Source organism: Lissotriton helveticus, chromosome 2_1 (assembly GCF_964261635.1).
Source record: "Lissotriton helveticus chromosome 2_1, aLisHel1.1, whole genome shotgun sequence".
NCBI classification, from domain to species: domain Eukaryota; kingdom Metazoa; phylum Chordata; class Amphibia; order Caudata; family Salamandridae; genus Lissotriton; species Lissotriton helveticus.
The window spans coordinates 1,028,721,219-1,028,739,983 of record NC_136059.1 but is presented as its reverse complement, the minus strand read 5'-3'; the positions used below and the strand labels follow the sequence as shown (position 1 = coordinate 1,028,739,983).

Genomic DNA, 18,765 nt, shown 5'->3' with positions numbered 1-18,765 from the left:
ATGAATGATGGATGCAGGATGGATGCAGGATGGGTGGATGGGTAGATGAATGAATGATGGATGCAGGATGGATGCAGGGTGGATGGATGGGTGCATGAATGAATGATGGATGCAGGATGGGTGGATGGATGGATGGATGATGGATGAATGATGGGTGGATGAATGGATGGGTGGATGCATGAATGAATGATGGATGCAGGATGGGTGAAAGAATGAATGATGGATACAGGATGGATGCAGGGTGGATGGATGGGTGCATGAATGAATGATGGATGGATGGATGGGTGGATACAGGAATGGATGGATGGATGGATGCATGAATGATGGATGCTGGATGGGTGAATGAATGGCTGGATGAATGAATGATGGATGCAGGATGGGTGGATGGATGGATGGGTGCATGAATGAATGATGGATGCAGGATGGGTGGATGGATGGGTGGATGGGTGGACACATGAATGGATGCAGGATGAATGATGGGTGGATGAATGGATGGGTGGATGCATGAATGAATGATGGATGCAGGATGGGTGGATGCATGAATGATGGATGCAGGATGGATGCAGGGTGGATGGATGGGTGCATGAATGAATGATGGATGCAGGATGGATGGATGGATGGGTGGATGCATGAATGGATGCAGGAATGGATGCAGGAATGGATGATGGATGGGTGTATGGATGGGTGGGTGGATGGATGGATGCATGAATGAATGATGGATGGATGCTGGATGGGTGGATGGATGGATGGGTGGATGAATGAATGATGGGTGCAGGATGGATGGGTGGATGGATGGGTGCATGAATGAATGATGGATGCAGGATGGGTGGATGGATGGGTAGACACATGAATGGATGCAGGAATGAATGCGGGATGGATGATGGATGGGTGGATGGATGGGTGAATGGATGGATGCATGAATGAATGATGGATGGATGCAGGATGGATGGATGGGTGGATGCATGAATGAATGATGGATGCAGGATGGATGGGTGGATGGTTGGATGGATGGGTGGATGCATGAATGAATGATGGATGCAGGATGGATGGATGGGTGAATGCATGAATGAATGATGGATGCTGGATGGATGGGTGGATGCATGAATGAATGATGGATGCAGGATGGATGCAGAATTGGTGGATGGATGGGTGGGTGGATGGATGGATGGATGGATGCATGAATGATGTATGGATGGATGCAAGGTGATTCGAGCTCGCTCGCTGCGCTCGCTGCGGTGCAATATGCAAATTAGTTTACGCCTCACCACTTTCAAATGTCACCAGCCGCCCCTGCCTACAGCAACACGCCCCCCCACTCCATTATTGACACAACCAGTCCCATTCACACCCATCCTTCCCAAATTATCCCGCCCGACTTGGACATAAGGCCCTCACCGCAGCATCCTGGTACTCACCCACCATCCGTAGAAAGTAACTTATCTACTAACGCTCCCATCTCGCTCTCCCCACCCTTGCCCACCACTCCACTGATTCATCAATCTAATATCCCAGTACTCTTAGTAACTAGCAGATTCCCCCCTCCTTTGACCTCCCCGAGACCGCCCCAACAACTTAGACCTATCCCCCCCTGTCCTCCCTCACAATCACCCGAACCAACTCCCCTATGTTGCATGCTGATCAACTGCCGCTCCGCCTCATGCCATGCCACTGAGATTGCTGAAACCATTCTCAGCGAAGACATTGACATCGCTTTCTTAACTGAAACCTGGCTCACCGCCCTCTCTACCCCCATCCTTGACTTACTTATTCCCCCTGGCTATTCTATCATTAGGAAAGATAGAATTGAACAAACAGGAGGTGGACTTGCCCTAATTTTCAAAACTGAACTTATCATCTCACTTGTCCCCCTTCAAGATCCTTCATCCTTTGAATACCTCCGCGCCGATCTCACGATACCTGACTCCCCCACCATCCGGCTGCACTCGATCTACCACCCCCCTGGTAATAACATCCCCTTTACGGAAGAGATGACTGATCTTATTATCCAAGCGTCACTCTCACACTCTAACAATCTCTTTCTCGGTGACTACAACATCTATTGGAACAAAAAGGATGACCCTGCGGTCATCATATTCAATGACACCATGGATGTCACCAATTTGACCCAAATCTGCCATTCTCCTTCCCATAACAAAGGTGCCACCCTTGATGCTATCATGACCAGCAATGATCTGGCCTCCCTATCTAACATACTTCCGGTTGACTGGTCTGACCACTACCTAATCCTTTTTACCATGCATAGACCCGTTTCTCGCAGCACCCCCACCATTATTATACCTAAAAAACCCACACGCAACCTTCACCTCATTCCCCTGGACAATTGAAATCGACAATTAAGAACCACTTACTTCTTCCTCCACTCTCTGATAGCACCAACGATCTAACCAACCACTATAAATACTCTATTCGTGAAGCCCTCGACCAAATTGCTCCAATCAAATTCAAACAACAAAAAAATATCCCTCCTAAGTCTTGGTTCAATACCGATCTAAATAATCAAAGACGATCCCTTAGACATTCTGAAAGGGGCTGGAGGAAGCATCCGACCGTTGAAAATCTGGCTCTACTTAGAGCCGCTAGAGCCCAATACAAAAAACATATCTTCAATGAAAAAGCCTCCTTTCTCCGGACTCAGCTTGATCAGGCGAGAAACCGCCCGAGAGAACTCTTTAACATTGTAAAAAAACAAACTTCCACTGGCCCTCCCAAAATTTTAGCCTCTACCGACAGATGTGAAGAAATCGCTAGAATCTTTACTGACAAAATCAACTTGATCGAACTATCATTCTCCTCTCTCCCGCTCTCACTCCAACCTCCCTCCACCCAACACACCCTCGCCCCATCCTCTAACTCGCCCTTGTTCTCTATATCAACTCCTCTCAACCCCTCTCAAGCCCTCCCGGCTCTCTCCCAACCTGGCCCCGTTCTGGAACTCATCACCCCAGCTAAAAACAATGCCTTGTGGAGTGACTTTAGTCCAGTTTCTGAATCTACGATCACTAATATCATTACCAAACTCAAACCTTCCTCCCACTCCAAAGATCCTCTTCCCGCACACCTGGTTCAAGAACTTAATTCTATCATCGCACCTATATGGACCAAAATCATCAACTCCTCTCTTTCCACTGGCTGCGTTCCCGCCTCTCTTCAACTTGGTCAAATCACACCTATTCTAAAAAATCCCACGACTGATCCTAATGACCGCAGCAACCTTTGCCCTATCTCTAACCTTCCATTCCTCTCTAAAGCCCTAGAGAAATGTGTCCTACTACAATTAGATAAACACATCATCACCTACAATCTACTTGATGTTTTCCAATCTGGCTTCAGAAAAGGATGTAGTACCGAAACTGCTATGCTAAACATTACTGACGACATCCATCGTTCACTAGATAGTGGGGAATCCTCAATACTAATCCTCCTTGACCTCTCTTCTGCTTTTGATACTGTACACCACCCCACCCTTCTCAACATTCTTAAAGCTCGATTTGGCCTTACAGGTAATGTTCTAAATTGGTTCTCCTCATTCCTTCATAACAGATCACAACAAATCAAGCTCAATCACTTCCTCTCTAAACCCCAACCCGTCTCACTAGGCATTCCCAAGGATCCATCCTCTCCCCAACCCTATTCAATCTGTTCATGGAACCACTCACTCTCATCCTCAAACAAGCCAATATCAGTTACCACCTCTATGCCGATGACACCCAACTATACTACAAGATCAAATCCCACAAAGACATACTTCACCTCAATAACACCTTGACTAAAGTTCAAACCTGGTTCCATCAAAACCATCTCAAACTTAACCCGAAAAAAACGGAAATAATACTGTTCTCCCCCAAAAACAACTCCCTTCCCATCCAACTCTGGATCAATGACATCAAAGCTCTTAACTGTTCACTCTCCACCTCTAATTCCGTTAAATCCCTAGGCATCAGTATTGACCAGAACCTCAATCTCATACCCCACATTAAAAATACAGCAAAAAGTGCCCTTTTCACCCTTCTACAACTCAAGAAAATTAAACCATTTATACCAGCAGCCGACTTCAAGCTTGTTGTCCAATCGCTTGTCCTTTCTAGGATCGACTATGGTAACGCAACTCTGGCCGGCACACCTAAAATCCATCTCGCGCCGATCAAATCTGTCCTAAATCTAGCTGCAAGACTCATCTCCGACTGTAAAAAATTTGACCACATCTCCCCTACCCTCAAGATCCTCAATTGGCTCCCAATTGAAGGAAGATCAACCTATAAGATTGCTTGCATCACACACAAGGCTCTCCACCAAAACACACCTTCTTACCTTTCAAACAAACTACACAAAGCAGGATGCTCCAGGTCCCTGAGAAGCACAAACTCCCTTGTCCTTATCCCTCCTAGACTCAAATGTCAAAAGACCCAATCCCGTGCTTTCTCTGGCAATGCTCCTACAATTTGGAACTCTCTCCCCAAAGATCTTCGCTGCAACCCCTCTTACTCTCTCTTCAAAAAAGAACTCAAAGTACTACTTCTCAACAAATACTGGGGTAAATAACGCAAGCTCTACAGATTTCACTTTCATTATGTAATTATGCTATATTATGTATATTGCTTCCATTACGTTTTTGCTTTTCGTTTCTTCCATTACGTATATTTTGCTTTTTGTTTCTCTATTTTTCGCACAAACATTTGTTGATTCTCACCTCCATGTAAAGCGCTCTGATACTCTTGGGTCCAGCAGCGCTATATAAAACCTTGAAAATAAATAAATAAATAAATATACCCTTATCCACTTAAGAGTATCAGCTTACTTTTCTATACAGTAGCTGGCGCTCACACATATTCTGCTGGGTTTCAAGATTTTATGCATGCGCAAGTTTTAGGTGGTGGGGGGATATGCAAGTGATATTGAGTTAACATTGCAAAGGTGGGGAACACAAACACAGTCATTGCTTAGTGGATAGCCACAAACATTAGCAGTACTTTTTCCGATACTCCCTGTACTCCCAAAAGTATACCTCCTTAACCCTTTCCATGCTGATGACGAGCTCAGCTCGTCATCAGCTTTACCTGCCCTGTGCGGATGACAAGGTGAACTCGTCATGGAACAAAGAGATTTGAGAAATCTCAGGACGGGAAAAGCCATAGCATTGAAGGTGTTAAAGTAGGCGTATGTAGTGAGATGAGTCAGATAATTAACTAAATAAAGGTTGTTGGACTAGGTGTATATCTTTTAAAACGAAGACAGCGTTACAAGATGATTAGATATTATTTGTCGAGTATGTTGCATGGTTAAAGTATGACAAGAAGATTTTTTTAATGGAATCTAATAATATGAACAAAGGATGCAATTGTTTTCAATATTATTTGTAAAGTTGACTTTGGAGAACCTTGCATCTTTGGTATCTGAGAGATTGTTAATGGCCTATGAGACTTCGAATGTATTCTGATGTAGATGTTCTAATTCACAGATCCAGTCTACTGATGTCCTCTAACTATGCATGAGTATCACCAACTATAGTATCTTCGCTAAATCCTCAATAAACTATTGCCTGATGAGCGGTGTGTGTGTGAGGTATTAGATTCCTGGCATCCCTTCTATTAGATCGGAGGGCAAGAACCCTCCCTGTGAATGTATTTTTCGCGTAGTGTTGCGAATACTATATTTCTAGAGCAACCTTTTTATTCCATCCTGTAGAAAGCAACGCATTCTTTGTAATGTACGTTTCCAATACAGTTTTCTTATTTACGAAGTTGCTTTATTTCAGGGTAAAAAAGTAATACATCATATTGTTTCAACTAAATTCCTCAGAATGTTTACAGTAAATCGGAAATAAATGTACCTAGTTGTTCTGTTCAGCTGATGTCAATATTACAGGATGATTTCTATCCAATTTGTGGGTATCCAGTTGTTAAGTCTACAAATGAAGGATTTCCCAATGAATTATATTTTTAATGGGAGAGATGCAAAGTTTACTATATTTTTAGGTAAATAAAGGCTTAGAACTAAGAGAATGAGGGAATCTTAGTTAACTTTTTCTAATGTCAGCTTATTGACATATTGGCCTTTCTGACCTTCTAGAATGCAGGTTTCCCGTTATCAGTAGATTGCTATATCTATAAAAGCTGTAGAATAGGAAGTCTTCAATGGAAAACTTTGTCGCTGACTCTTTTGGTGGGGTAGCTGTTCGGTGGGGTTATTAGGTGCAAGCTAAAAAGAGGGTATTGACAGTCAAATTTATGTTTCTAGTGAGCTCCGTAGTTATATACGAATCGCACAAAGTGTAGAGAGGTGAATTTAGTTCAGCCACATCTCATGTCTTATATAGGAGTGGGCGGAACTTGCGGAGTTTCACACCACGGAATTCCATGGAGTTACATATAAACTCCACGAGCTTCCACAGAGTTCCGTCAATGGGCGTGAGGAGCGCTGGAAAATCAGCTTGAAAAGCACAATGTGGTGCACAAAAGCACACTGCCATTTGAATTGATTTTGCTGCCACTCAAGTAAAAAATCTACCCGAGCTACAACAAAACTACTCGAGAGGCAGTCCTCTGACCACGACCATTCGCGACTGCCAGCGTTATTAAATGGCGCTAGGGGATGCCAAATCTCTCTTGCACGCTCATTTCTGGAGTCTTGCAGAAAAAAGTTCTGCCACGTAGCGATTGACGGTATTCGGCCAGAGCTCCGCGTTACAAGAGTAATGTGGAGTTGCCAAATTCCACCAATTCCACCCCTAGTCTTACTACAGAGGCCAAATCACAAACAGTTTTCCAATCTATTTGAGGCAGTTGAAGTAGTGAGAATCAATATTTATTATCAAAGAAGGTGGAGGCTTAGCAATATATCATCGTACATACAACTTTCACCTATATAGATATACAGCACTGGGCTGCCTATTGTGCCTTAAACATATAGAATTAAAGATGGGTAAATGTGAATAATGGGTATATTTTTCACTGAGGGGGATCTGTGTGACATCAACGAAACAATGAGAGCGAAGCTTGAGTTCTTCATGATGTTAATCAACTCTTATATAAAAATTCAAGAAACAACTGAATTAGGCGGCTGGGAAAGAAAGCACACACACTCCAGTTTTATAGTAGTTCTACTTGATAGTGTCCAAGAATTCTCAAAAGTGTCTGGTGCTCAAGGAGGAGGGAGGGCCACCTAGTCTCCCTCTGCTGTAACAGGTCCTAATGAAACAAAACAAGATCTCTGAGCACTCCAAATAAATCAATGCAGTGTACGAAGTAGTAATAGTCTTTATTTTCGCAGAAGTTTCCTATGGGTTTCGTCTCTCGCTGCATAAATTGCAGCTGACTTCTTCAGGGCTTGGCTGGTGTACCTTTTAAATAAGCAATATCCTTGTTGTAAAGCGTGCTCATATATAGTCACTTATTATGTCCAGTCGTTATATAAGTTAAGTTGGTATTCTTTAGGAGAGTACTGCCGCCTCTTTCATCATACTGTCGAGGAGAAGTCTTGACAGTACGATGTGACGGGTCGGGAGCACTCTCCTAAGGAATACCAGATACTGGAAGAATGACTTGACATATATGATGAGTGGACATACTACGGACCTATATATGAGCGCATATTACACCAAGAATATTGTTTATAAAAGAAATGCCAGCAAAGCCCAGAAGTAGTCAGCTGCCTTATATAAAAACTGTCCCTTTATTGTCAGTTAACCATGTACAGTTTTACGATGTGTATGAGTCCCATACCCATCCAATAGTAATTAAATAGTACAATGGCTGTGGGTAGACAATGATCATCAATATGTCGCAGCAGAGGAAATTACATTTTCTTTCTCACAGCTGTCATATAATTGCAGTGAATACAGGCATTTAGAGTTGTCTGTTCCTGATTGTGAATGGGTATGAGACCTATACATAATTTGGAGAATTATAGATGGGTAACATAAACATACCAGGGGCCGTATTACGGTATGGGTGCATTTTCTTGGTTTGCGCTGGGTGCACCTTTCAAAAGGTGTGCCTCGCACTAACCAGGAAACTGTGTCGTGTTATAGTGAATGCGCTGCCACAAACTCATGCTGCCCTGAGGGCAGCGCATTGAGATGAAAACCGGAGCGGCTGTTTTGAAGCCACTCTGTGTTTCGCAGTGCAGGTGGCAATCCACCTGCACTTTGAAGGGGGATTAGAGATCCCCTTGCAGGCCGGTGCAGTGAGTAACTGCACACACGTGCAAGGGTATGTCTGGGGGTCCATGGGACCCCTTTGCCCCCTCCAGAGGGCTGCTATCATTTGCCCCCTCCAGAGGGCTGCTATCAGGTGGAGCACTGAAAGTGTGCTACCTTTTAGGTAGGGCACTGTCAGTGCGCTTCCTGACAGCTTCTTTGCCTCTGTGCCCTTGTCTGTAATACAGCGCAGGCTCAGAGGCAAAGAGATTGCCTCATTTGCATAGGGCCGCGTTCCAATGTATATGATAATGATAGCAATGGCGCTTTATGAGCGCCAGAGCTAAAGGTATTACAGAAGGGGGCGCTCAAGCATCTGCGGCCCCTTCTGTAATACCAAAGTGCCCTAAGAGACGCACAAAGCGGGCGCAAGTACCTACTGCACCTAATTCAGCCCCAGGCCTCCTAGCACCCACATGGCTCCTCCATTGACAGGGAATAGGACACATGACTGTTGCCGGCATTTTCCTCCTCCCTCAGGTCTATGGAGACCGTTGAGAGGTGGAGGCAGGGAGGGGAGACCGCCAATGGCCATTCCACTGCCACGCTCAGGTCTCTGGAGATCGCGCGAGGCCAGAGAATTAAGAAGGAGCAATCACATCCTCTTGTAAGGTCACAACAGTGGGATACCAGTTTTGTTACCCACTGTTGTAACATCACTGCAGTCAATAACTGAATGTCCATCTGGTTATGCACAATAGAGGCTTCTTATGGAAGCCCTCTGTAAGAAAACACTCGGTAGCCTAGACTATTTTTAACAAACAAATCTTTCTAAGAACTTTCATTCACAAAAGTGGAAGTGGTCAAGCGGTGGAATGTATCCACATTTTGTGAATGTTGCCCGTAACTATGTTTGCGAACTTTCAAACAAAGAGCACAATAATTTCCTGTTTTATTACCTGTGCTATATCATATTTCTTTTAGGGTTTCCTTTCGATGGATGTCTCTAATTTCATATAATTTGCTAGAGCTAATATGCACTTGCATATTATTTGCTATTGATATGTTATTTCTGGCAGCAGTTCAATGTTAACAAAATGATACTTCTGAACAGATTCAATCAGAAGCAGCTTCCAGAAGGTTGTATAGATGTATTCCAGATTCACGGTGACTACCGGGCCTGTAGTATGCATTAATGGTAAGCTGAACCTTTGAGAAAATACTGGATGTGGTGATGGGCTACGGGAGCCAGCTGTAGCTATAGACAACGTTTTATGGCCATTAGATACGCAAATATTGTTGGTTTTCCAGAATTCTTGGCTATTACGTCAGCAGTTCTTATTCCAAGTGACTGCTTGTGATGATGCTCCAATGTAGCACTACGTACACTGGCAATTTAGTAACTTATTTGTTTACCTTTTGATCTATCAGATGTTTGTTTTCCTTGTTGCCTGTAGTTAGGTGGTGTACTCTGTGTGATTGGTTATGCAAATGCCGATGAACCGGCCCTGATCGTAAGGCACCCAACAGGCACTTTGTGAACATGGATTCCCATTATCATTAATTCACGGGGAAGTGAAATGAGTGCAGTTGGCCTGCTTAGAAACCTGTAGCACATAGCCAGTTCAGAAGTTAGATATCCTCACAGGGGCGGCTACTCCGTTTGAGTGGAGCAGTGTCACCGCACATGCCAGAGACGAAAGAAAAAGGTAATAAAGAGTATGTATTACCATTTTATTTTTCAGCAATCGGCCCCTCCTGAACTGAGTGATGGGGCGGGGCCAGTACTGCCGTGCTGAGTGGCTGCAGCAGGGAGCTGTGTGCTTTAGCCCCTTCGCAGCGGGGGTAATTCCCCCACGGCACGGGGGGAGTGCGGCGCCGCGGTGCTCGTAACGTGCCCAGCTCGTCATGAGACACAGTGGAGCTGTGCTCATGGCGAGCTGGGCTCGTCACGACTCCGCCCACTGATTGATTCTGCCGCACAGGCGGGGAAATCAATTGCGCGCGGGCGGACCGCGGCCTTTACGAAGAGCCCAGCTCGTCATGAGCTCAGCTCTACTGTGCCTCATGACAAGCTGGGCTCGTCATAAGCATAGAAGGGGTTAAAATGTGCATGTCTCTTTGGCTGGCCGTCTTGGGCCGACCAGCCAGACATGCACATTTTAAAGTTCTCTAACCCAGCTGTCTTAGACAGCTGAGTTACAGAAAGAGCGTGTCTCCAGTGCTCTTAGGAGCTCTGAGAGAGGCCGCTCTAGCCAATCCTGGTGCTGCTCTTATGCTGTGAGAGCAGTGCCAGGATTGGTTAGTGCAGTTTCCTGGTACTGCTGGAAGAGGGACAACTCTGCCTCCGTTGTGGATGTCAATCGTGTAACACGCCACGGATTCAGTGTAGTCCGGCTCTGTGAGTTATATCAAATGGTTAGTGTACAGTCTGGACCACTTTAAGCAGCTGTTTTATTCTTCTTTCACTGTAGCAATATTTCATCATGTTCTAAATAGGAGGCGAGGGGGTTTCTAAGTTCACCTTTAAAAGTTGGCTCTTTGAGGAGGTTACCAAGTTTACCAACTTTGTTTAGCAGGCTTTGCGGCAGAATTTTTTCTTTAAAAAAAGAGGGTTTTTTCAGGAGCGTTTTCTTGCAAAACTTCTTTAGTGAGAATTGTCTTTCTGCGAGATTTGTTTCGCACCTTTCTTTTCTCTCAAAACCCACTTTCAATAGACACCCTCTCCTAGTATTTGCTTTTTAAAAACTTTGCAAATATCATAATTTTTATGAAGATTAAAAGGATACAAAAAATCTTCAGAATGTTGTAAATGAAAACCTTTCTTGCGTCTTGCCAGTTATGACGTGTAATAAGGTTGCTACACATGAATGATCTGAGGCGTAGTTGGAAGTCGTTTAATCATGGTACATTATGTTGCAATGGTACATTAAGTTCCCAACAGTATGTTTCAATTCCACATTTTGTGCATGTAGATCATAGCAATCTAATAATTGGAAAAGGTGTTGACAACTCTCAGAATTCTATCCTGTTTCGTTATTTAGAAACCGAAGCCCGTGCAATGAGGAGCAAATATTCAATTAAGCATTCTCTTATGAAATAGCTCTTCACCTTCAAGTTAGAAGCGCACTCTTTTTTAGGTTAAACTGAAAAGACATTATTAACGTGTTTGTTTTGATGAAAAAAATGAATCCTGCACAACAATATAGATCTTCATGCAATAGTTTTGTTTTGCTGTTGCAAGATGGCTTCGCTCATGAGAGGGAAATTACATGGTTTTCAAAAAAAGACTAGAATCAAAAGAAAAGGATATCTTATTAAATATGCATTTGGCCGGATCAAACGTTTTCGTTTCCTGCATGGGCAGATGACATCGCAGCCAACTCTAGACAAGCCTGCATCCAGTTGTCAGAACAGGACTTCGCTGCCTCTTATTATAGCGCCAACTGCTCTGGGCGCTTTGCAAATATTCTAGGCCTAGTGACTATACATGTTATCAGGACCTAGAGAGCAGGACCTGAATTCGCTGGGGGAGGGGGCATATTTGAGAGCGTGTTTAACCTGTGCTCCCACGGAGCACAGGATAAAACTGTTGAAAGAAATGGGAGGCAATTCCTATTGGCCTCTTTTGATATATTTGTGTCTGTAGTGCCAATATGGTATGGTACTTGACAGTTTGCCAAACTGAATTACATTTTGTACAAAGTTGAGCAAGATTTAACAAGCAGAGAGCATGTTTTATATCATCGCAAAACAATCTTTTCCAAACCTAAGAAATAGATTGAGACCTATATCTGACGTGATGAGGGTCGTGTTTTGTAGAGGGCAGCGCGACCGGTGCGACTGCACCTGGTGCCAGGCTGGGGTCGGAGGAGGGGGGTGCTGGCTGGTTGTCCTTTGTGTTGAAATATCTTCAGCGATTAAAAGCACTTGTTGGAGAGTTCCTTGTATGTCCATCAATTTTCAGGCAACAAATAAAATGCCAAGATAACTCTGGTGTTTTGGCTGGTGGCATTTTGAACTCATTATAAAGTAGGGCAGTGGGATATTATGCCTACCGTGCAGTTGTACCATGTACATCACAGAACTATATGATATATAAACAGTGTGGTGGGTTACTGATTTTGTCAGAGAGATCCTTTTGTTACTTGCACTTCATAAAGTACAATCCTAATATAGCGCAGTGAGCTATGCACTGTTATCAAAGAGACACATGCAAGCTGGAGAGTATAGGCTACAATGTTATCTTGTTTTCCCCAGTATTTTATTATCCTAATGGTGCTAAACAGGATTTGTTTGAGTAGAAATACATTCTTATTGGCAAGTCAATCCAACCACAGTGTTATGTTTTAAATCCTGAGTTTGTCCTTACCCAGACCAAGTACTCTTAAAATATACTGCCTACGAGTATGGATAACAAGTGATTTTATGCACCTTGTAGTCAGTCCTGTTTGTCATGTGTAACATTTCCTACATGCTGATTTGCACATGTATAATTCATTGTCTCTGTATAAAGTGTGAATGGTGTAAAGTGATTTGAAACCCTACACTGGTATGGGTAGTGCTATAAAGAATGAAACACCTGTGATAGAAGGGCTCTATAGAGATGAGGGACACTGTTGGAAAGTGGTAGTGAGGGAGATGAAGGTCACTGGGGGGGGGGTGCAAATTAAGATTGATGCACTAGGCGCCACCGGTGATAAAGCCAGCCTTAGTGCTAACAATGTCAGTTCTTCGTCGCTTACTGTTGCTAGGGACTGTAATCACCTCACTCTTGCCTTTTTTTACTGGAGCTCATAGTCGGTTAGTGTCTCTACATTAGTCCTTCCTTTATGCTTATTGTGAGAGCATGCAGGCTCAGACACCCGAGTCCTGCCTTCAGTAACCTCAGGTAGGTTCATCCCTTTCTTCTTTGGCATCATCGGTGGTTGTGTCGAAGGCCAAGTCAAAGTAATGCAGGTTCCCATTGCTTCTGCTGAGGAATGTTGTCTACTTGTACTGTTCCGCTACTCAAACGATGCTTCCTTTGTCTTCATCAAGAGCTAGTGCCTGAATTATGCCCTTGGCTCCCTCTCTCTTCTTTGATTGATGAGGATATAGTTATGTTACATTACAATTCAATGAGAGTCTGCCTTATCATTCAATCCCTCTTTAGGCTTCAAACAACATAAGGAGGGGGTAAAGAGGTACAGGTAGAGGGATCCTTGGGACAAGCGGTATCATCGCTAGCAAGGGTCAGGGGCACCTTCAGCACTACCTTATAAAAATGAATGTGCAAAGTACATTCTGCAACAGCACACAGTGACTTAGCAAGTGCAGAGTTGCACAATGTTCTCGCCAGAGCCGCGCTGAGACCAGGGGCCCTGTGCTTGTGCTCTGTATTTGTGGGCTGCGAAGATCGATGGCTTCCCATAACTTAACCTGCAGGTAGAACCTCATACAAAGCAAAAATGTTTGTGGTGAACGTTTTTACAGAATTTGGCCCCCTTCCAGACTCTTGCTCACTGTTCAAGGGGATTATCGGAAGGAGACCCTGGGACCTAGGGGTATCCATCATAGGATTATGGAGCCCTCACACACCAAAGTTTCATGCTTCATCATTGGGCCTGCTCCTTGTTGGGCTGGCCCTGGACAAGAAGCTCTTTATCGGAGATCTTTGTCCTATGTAAGCCAGCTGGGTTCGCATTTTCCTGCGGGGACCTGGGTACATTGATGAGAGTACCTTGAGGCACATTGTTTTTAGTCCTGATGAAATACTGTGGATCCCTTCTGTATTTTCAGTGGTCTGGAATATAGAATCTAAAGCCTCGGCAGCACTTTACGCTCCTAGGATGTTGGATATAACGTATGCGAGGTCAGACGTAAAGAATGAGCTTGTTTGACTTTGCTTGTTGAATTGATATATTAATGGTGCTTCATCTCTCCTGCAGAATCCTAGCGGACAATCCATTCCAGTGCTCCTGTGACATCATGTGGATCAAAATATTTCAGGAAACTAACTTCCTGAACTCAGAAGTTCAGGATTTGTACTGCTATGACGACAACAGGAGGAAGATCCCTCTCTCGGAGATGGACATTCCCAACTGCAGTAAGTCAAATACGACAAAAGTTTACAAGTGGTTACATTGCAAAGATGTCGCTTTTGAAATCTGTTTTACAGTATTAAACTGATGAGAAAACACAGGAAGTTGTCAGTCAGTCAGTCAGTCAGTCAGTCAAAAAACTTTATTCGGTTAATTAAAACCATAAAAGCAATACATAATACAAAAAATTATTATTTTTTTTATAAAAAACAATTAAATCAGTAGTAAGGGTTGATTGCATTCCTACTTAAAAACAAAGGGTAGGGAGTGTTAATAAAAAACGATTTGATAGATACAGGGAACACCTAAAGATAACAGTATATGAATTTCACCATAGTATATATTAACGATCAGTTTTCATGGGTTAATAGTACAGCATTTCTTACTCTTTTCTGTCTGGCGGCAGCTACTAAAAAACAGGCTACGCCATAAGCGACTGGCACTGAGTTCAACATCTGTAAATATAGTAATGCTGGCCGTACCTGAACGAAGTTTAAAGGTTTTAAAATGGGCACAAGAAATTTTTTCCGCAGGACCAAATAGTGCTCACACAGCATAACCAGATGCAAAGTGTCCTGTGTTGAAAAACAGTCGCATGTGCAAGGGGGAGAATTTTCTGGAGTACCCCAATCTGTATACGTACCAAGGATAAAATGGATCAAATTAAATCTAAACCTAATGAGCAGAAATCGATGGTAGGGCTTTGTGACATATTTTAAATAGGGTTCCATCTCTGTAGTAGTGGAAAGTTGAAAAAGTAATCTCACTGTGGGTTTACTGATTTCGGCCGATTCTCTTTCGCCTTCCAACAGAGATCGAAAATGTTGCTTCACCCACTTTGCATCCTCTTTTTTAAGATGTTGCGGAAGAGAGTACATTTCCGGACGCCCTAGGCTAGCACATGCCGCTCTAACATATGCTAGCCATGGAATGGTAAGAGCTTTATCTAGAGATGTACAATCCTTAAGGATGGAGTGATTCAAACCGATTTCTTCATTGGTCCAGGTTTTGATCCAGCAAAGTACTGGGGACATTTTTAGAAGATCGGTAACATACCCCATACCTAGTTCATTATGCAATGAATGTATGGGGGAAGATTTCGGGAGAGTCAACAAGGCCCGTAAGAAATTATTTTCAGCAATTTGTATGCCTGGGACCGAGACATAGCCCCAAATATCTGCCCCGTAGGAAGCAATTGCCAAGCATTTGGCTCTATAAATCCTGGTCATCGCTTCCATAGGTTTCGAGCCCAATTTTTTCGAAAAGCTCAAAAGTGCTGCTGTTGACCTAATTACTCCATTTTCCTTGAGTTTCATTTGTGGCTTCCAGGTTCCTCTCTCGTCAAAGGTGACGCCCAGATAACAAAAGGAGGGCACCCTTGAAATTGGTGAATTATTGGAACTGAAAGATCTGATCTTCATGTTTTTCTTTCGCGAACCAACAACCATAACATGGGACTTGACGGTGTTAATTTTTAAATCAAGGGCTTCCATGAACTGGCCAAAATGGTCCAAAAGTTTTTGGAGCCCTATACCAGTCCGCGCTATGAGAGCAGCGTCGTCCGCGTATAGGAGGACCGGAATAGGTAGGCCCCCCATGCGCGGAGTATCCAAGGTGGCTGTGTTCAGGAATTTCCCCAAGGCGTTGATGTACAGTGTAAAGAGTAGAGGGGCCAGGATGCACCCTTGTCTGACCCCTCTCCCTGATCTAAACTTTGCTGTACACCTACCGTCCCTTGATGCCCTAACCGTTGCAAACAAATTAGAGTGGAGGTCATGTAAAAAATTAACCAAAGTAGTGTCCAATCCAGAGTTGTGTAAGATGGTCCATAATTTTTGACGATTCACCAAGTCAAACGCTGAAGATAGGTCCATAAATCCCAAGTAAAGAAGCCCCCCCTTCACCACAGTGTATTTGCTAATAATTAAATGGAGGTTCAAGCATTGGTCAATTGTCCCTCTATGTGCCCTGAACCCGTACTGCAAGTCTGAAAGGATCCCGCTCTCCTCCAGCCAATCCTCCATTCTGTGTAAAATGACTCTGCCTAAGATTTTAACGGCAGAGTCCAGCAAGGAGATTGGTCTGTAGCAGGCCGGGTCCGCCCTATTTCCTTTCTTAAATATAGGCACAATTATGGAGGTGGACCAGGAGGATGGGAAGCCAGCTGTAGGGATAGCATTAAAAACGTTAGATAAAATTTTGGACCAAAATTGTGGGTACTGTATATAGAAATCTGCTGGTACCCCATCAGGGCCCGGGGCCTTATGTTTGTTAGTCTCTCTAATCGCCCTTTCAACTTCCGTGATGTTAAAGTCCATGACCAGATTAGTATGGTCATGGATTTTGTCAGTTAAGGCAGGGGATGTAGACTCGTAGATTTTGCCAAAATGGGCTAGCCATCTGTTATCTTCAATGACACAGTCTAAATCCGTTTGCCCATTGTCGGAGAAAAAGGGCTGATTTACGATGGCCCAAAACTTTTTGCTGTCTTTCAGGGCTTCCTTTGAGAGTAAGCTATTCCACGCTTCCTCCTTGATTTCATTTTTGCGTTTTTGGGTTATAGTTTTATATTCTTTTCTTAGTTTTGCCACTAAGGATTTATCTCTAGGTCTCTGCTTGATGGCTTTCATCGGAGCACTGTGGGCCCTCGAACATTCCTTATTAAACCATTTATGGGTATTTATATTCCCTTGCCTAACCGACCTTCGTTCCAAGTTCTTACTAATCCTCGAACAGATGTCTTCGAAGGCTATCAGGACCTTAGGGCCCTCTGCAGTTGAGTCCAGACATACTGCCATGCTGTCCTCGGACTCTTGGGCAATTGCATGGAAGAAATCTTCTGGGACAATCATCTCCCATTTCAGGCGCCTTCCCTGCTCTGTAGATTTCAGATCCTTTATGGCTGCCATACTTGGCGGACTGACAGTGCGGAAGCAGTCTAAATCCAAGGACAAGAGAACTGGATGGTGATCCGATGAAATATGGTCAACTACACTGTACTCGTATACCTTTGCCAAGACCCCATTTGAAACGAATATATAGTCTATAACTGTATTGGCGTCTCTTCCAACAAAAGTTGGGGCTCTCGGCTCACTAATACCTTGGTCGAATTCAAAAAGATTTAAATTCGCTAGAAAAAACTCTAGATACTCACCCTCTGAGGTGTGTTCAAAATGGGGAATAGCTTCGGGTGATATCCCCCCATATCTATCATTAAAACAACCCCCCTCACAGGGGTGTATGTTAAAATCCCCCAGAATAACCAATTCCGAATGGGAGGTGCAATCACTCCTATAGACTGACAAAAAATTCGATAAGGAAATTAAATGTTCATTTGCAATGACGGACTCCTTTGAGTTATAAAAATTAATCAGGAGAACCGTCTTTGAATTGGAGAGAGTCCATTCTACCGCAAGAACATTTGTTAAAGCGGTATCCACTTTTTTGAAAACCCCCACTAAATCCAACGAACACAAAATAAGTAAACCACCCTTTGCCCTTCCTCTTATACCTGGAACTGCCGGGGTGGAAAAGCTGCAAAAACCATCCAGGGAAAAAGATTGTGTTGTAACCCACGTTTCTTGAAGCCATATGATATGATATTGTTCAATAAAACTTTGCCATACTGGGTCCAAGGCCTTTGCATTTAAGCCTGCCACATTCCAAGTAAGGACATTACAGAGTACTGGGACTGTGTTAGGAGCGGTCGTTGTACCTGCACCCCGGCTCTCTTTGGTCGTCAGGCTAGTTTCGGGTATGGGACATAAAATAGCTGCTATGGGAGCCAATGTGGAAACAACCTTACAAGGACTTGCTTGGTTTCGACAAGCACCATATTCCCCTGGCAAACCCTGAGTATGTCAATCCACCCAGTCTGTATTTGAGAGGCATTCAAAGCGGTTTGCAATAGGAAAGTACAAGGGATTAGAAGGGCCATTTTGGGGTTGTTGATAGAAAACGGGATGGATGAGTTGAGGGCCATGCGGGGGACCACCTTGTCGTGGTCTGCCTCCCCTAGTCCCCACCAAATTCCACCCCCCATCCCAGCCCTCCTCCCTCATTGACGGTTGAATATCCCAAGGGAAATTAGACCTTTGTCTTGGAAACCTGTCGTGAGAGCCTTTAAACCAACTCCAGCGATTATCCACTTGATTGTGGGGGAGATAAAAATACGAGAGGGGTCTGGCAGTAACCCTACTCGCCTGATATCTTGGGGCCCTATGATTACAAATAAAATCTACTGCCTCTGGTTTTTCAAAAGTTACCACCACACAATCCCCCTGCAGATTTTTCTTGTTTCGTCCTACCCAGGGAGCCCTCTCTATCATTAAGATATCTGCTGATATGTTTGGTGGGAGAGGATAATTGTTCGCTAGCCAGTGGCAGACTTTATTTTTGAGTGCCTGGTATGATTCTTCATCTGGCGACCGGAGTTCTGTAACTCCGGTAAGAACGACCACATAAGGTGCGGCATCTGGGGGAAGATGAATATTTCTACGATTCCTATCCTTACCCTTATCCTCTGTA

General features: G+C 43.8%; 1 protein-coding gene across 5 annotated transcripts in view; it reads left to right on the top strand.

The window, feature by feature from the left end:
- Positions 1 to 18,765, top strand: part of NTRK2 (neurotrophic receptor tyrosine kinase 2) — a 590,175-nt gene that overhangs the window by 128,149 nt on the left and 443,261 nt on the right. For all 5 annotated transcript variants that reach the window (XM_078675804.1, XM_078675807.1, XM_078675806.1 and 2 more), the window contains one exon: positions 14,086 to 14,243. In XM_078675804.1, the coding sequence (XP_078531930.1) occupies positions 14,086 to 14,243 (158 nt within the window). The remainder of the gene's footprint in view (positions 1 to 14,085; positions 14,244 to 18,765) is intronic.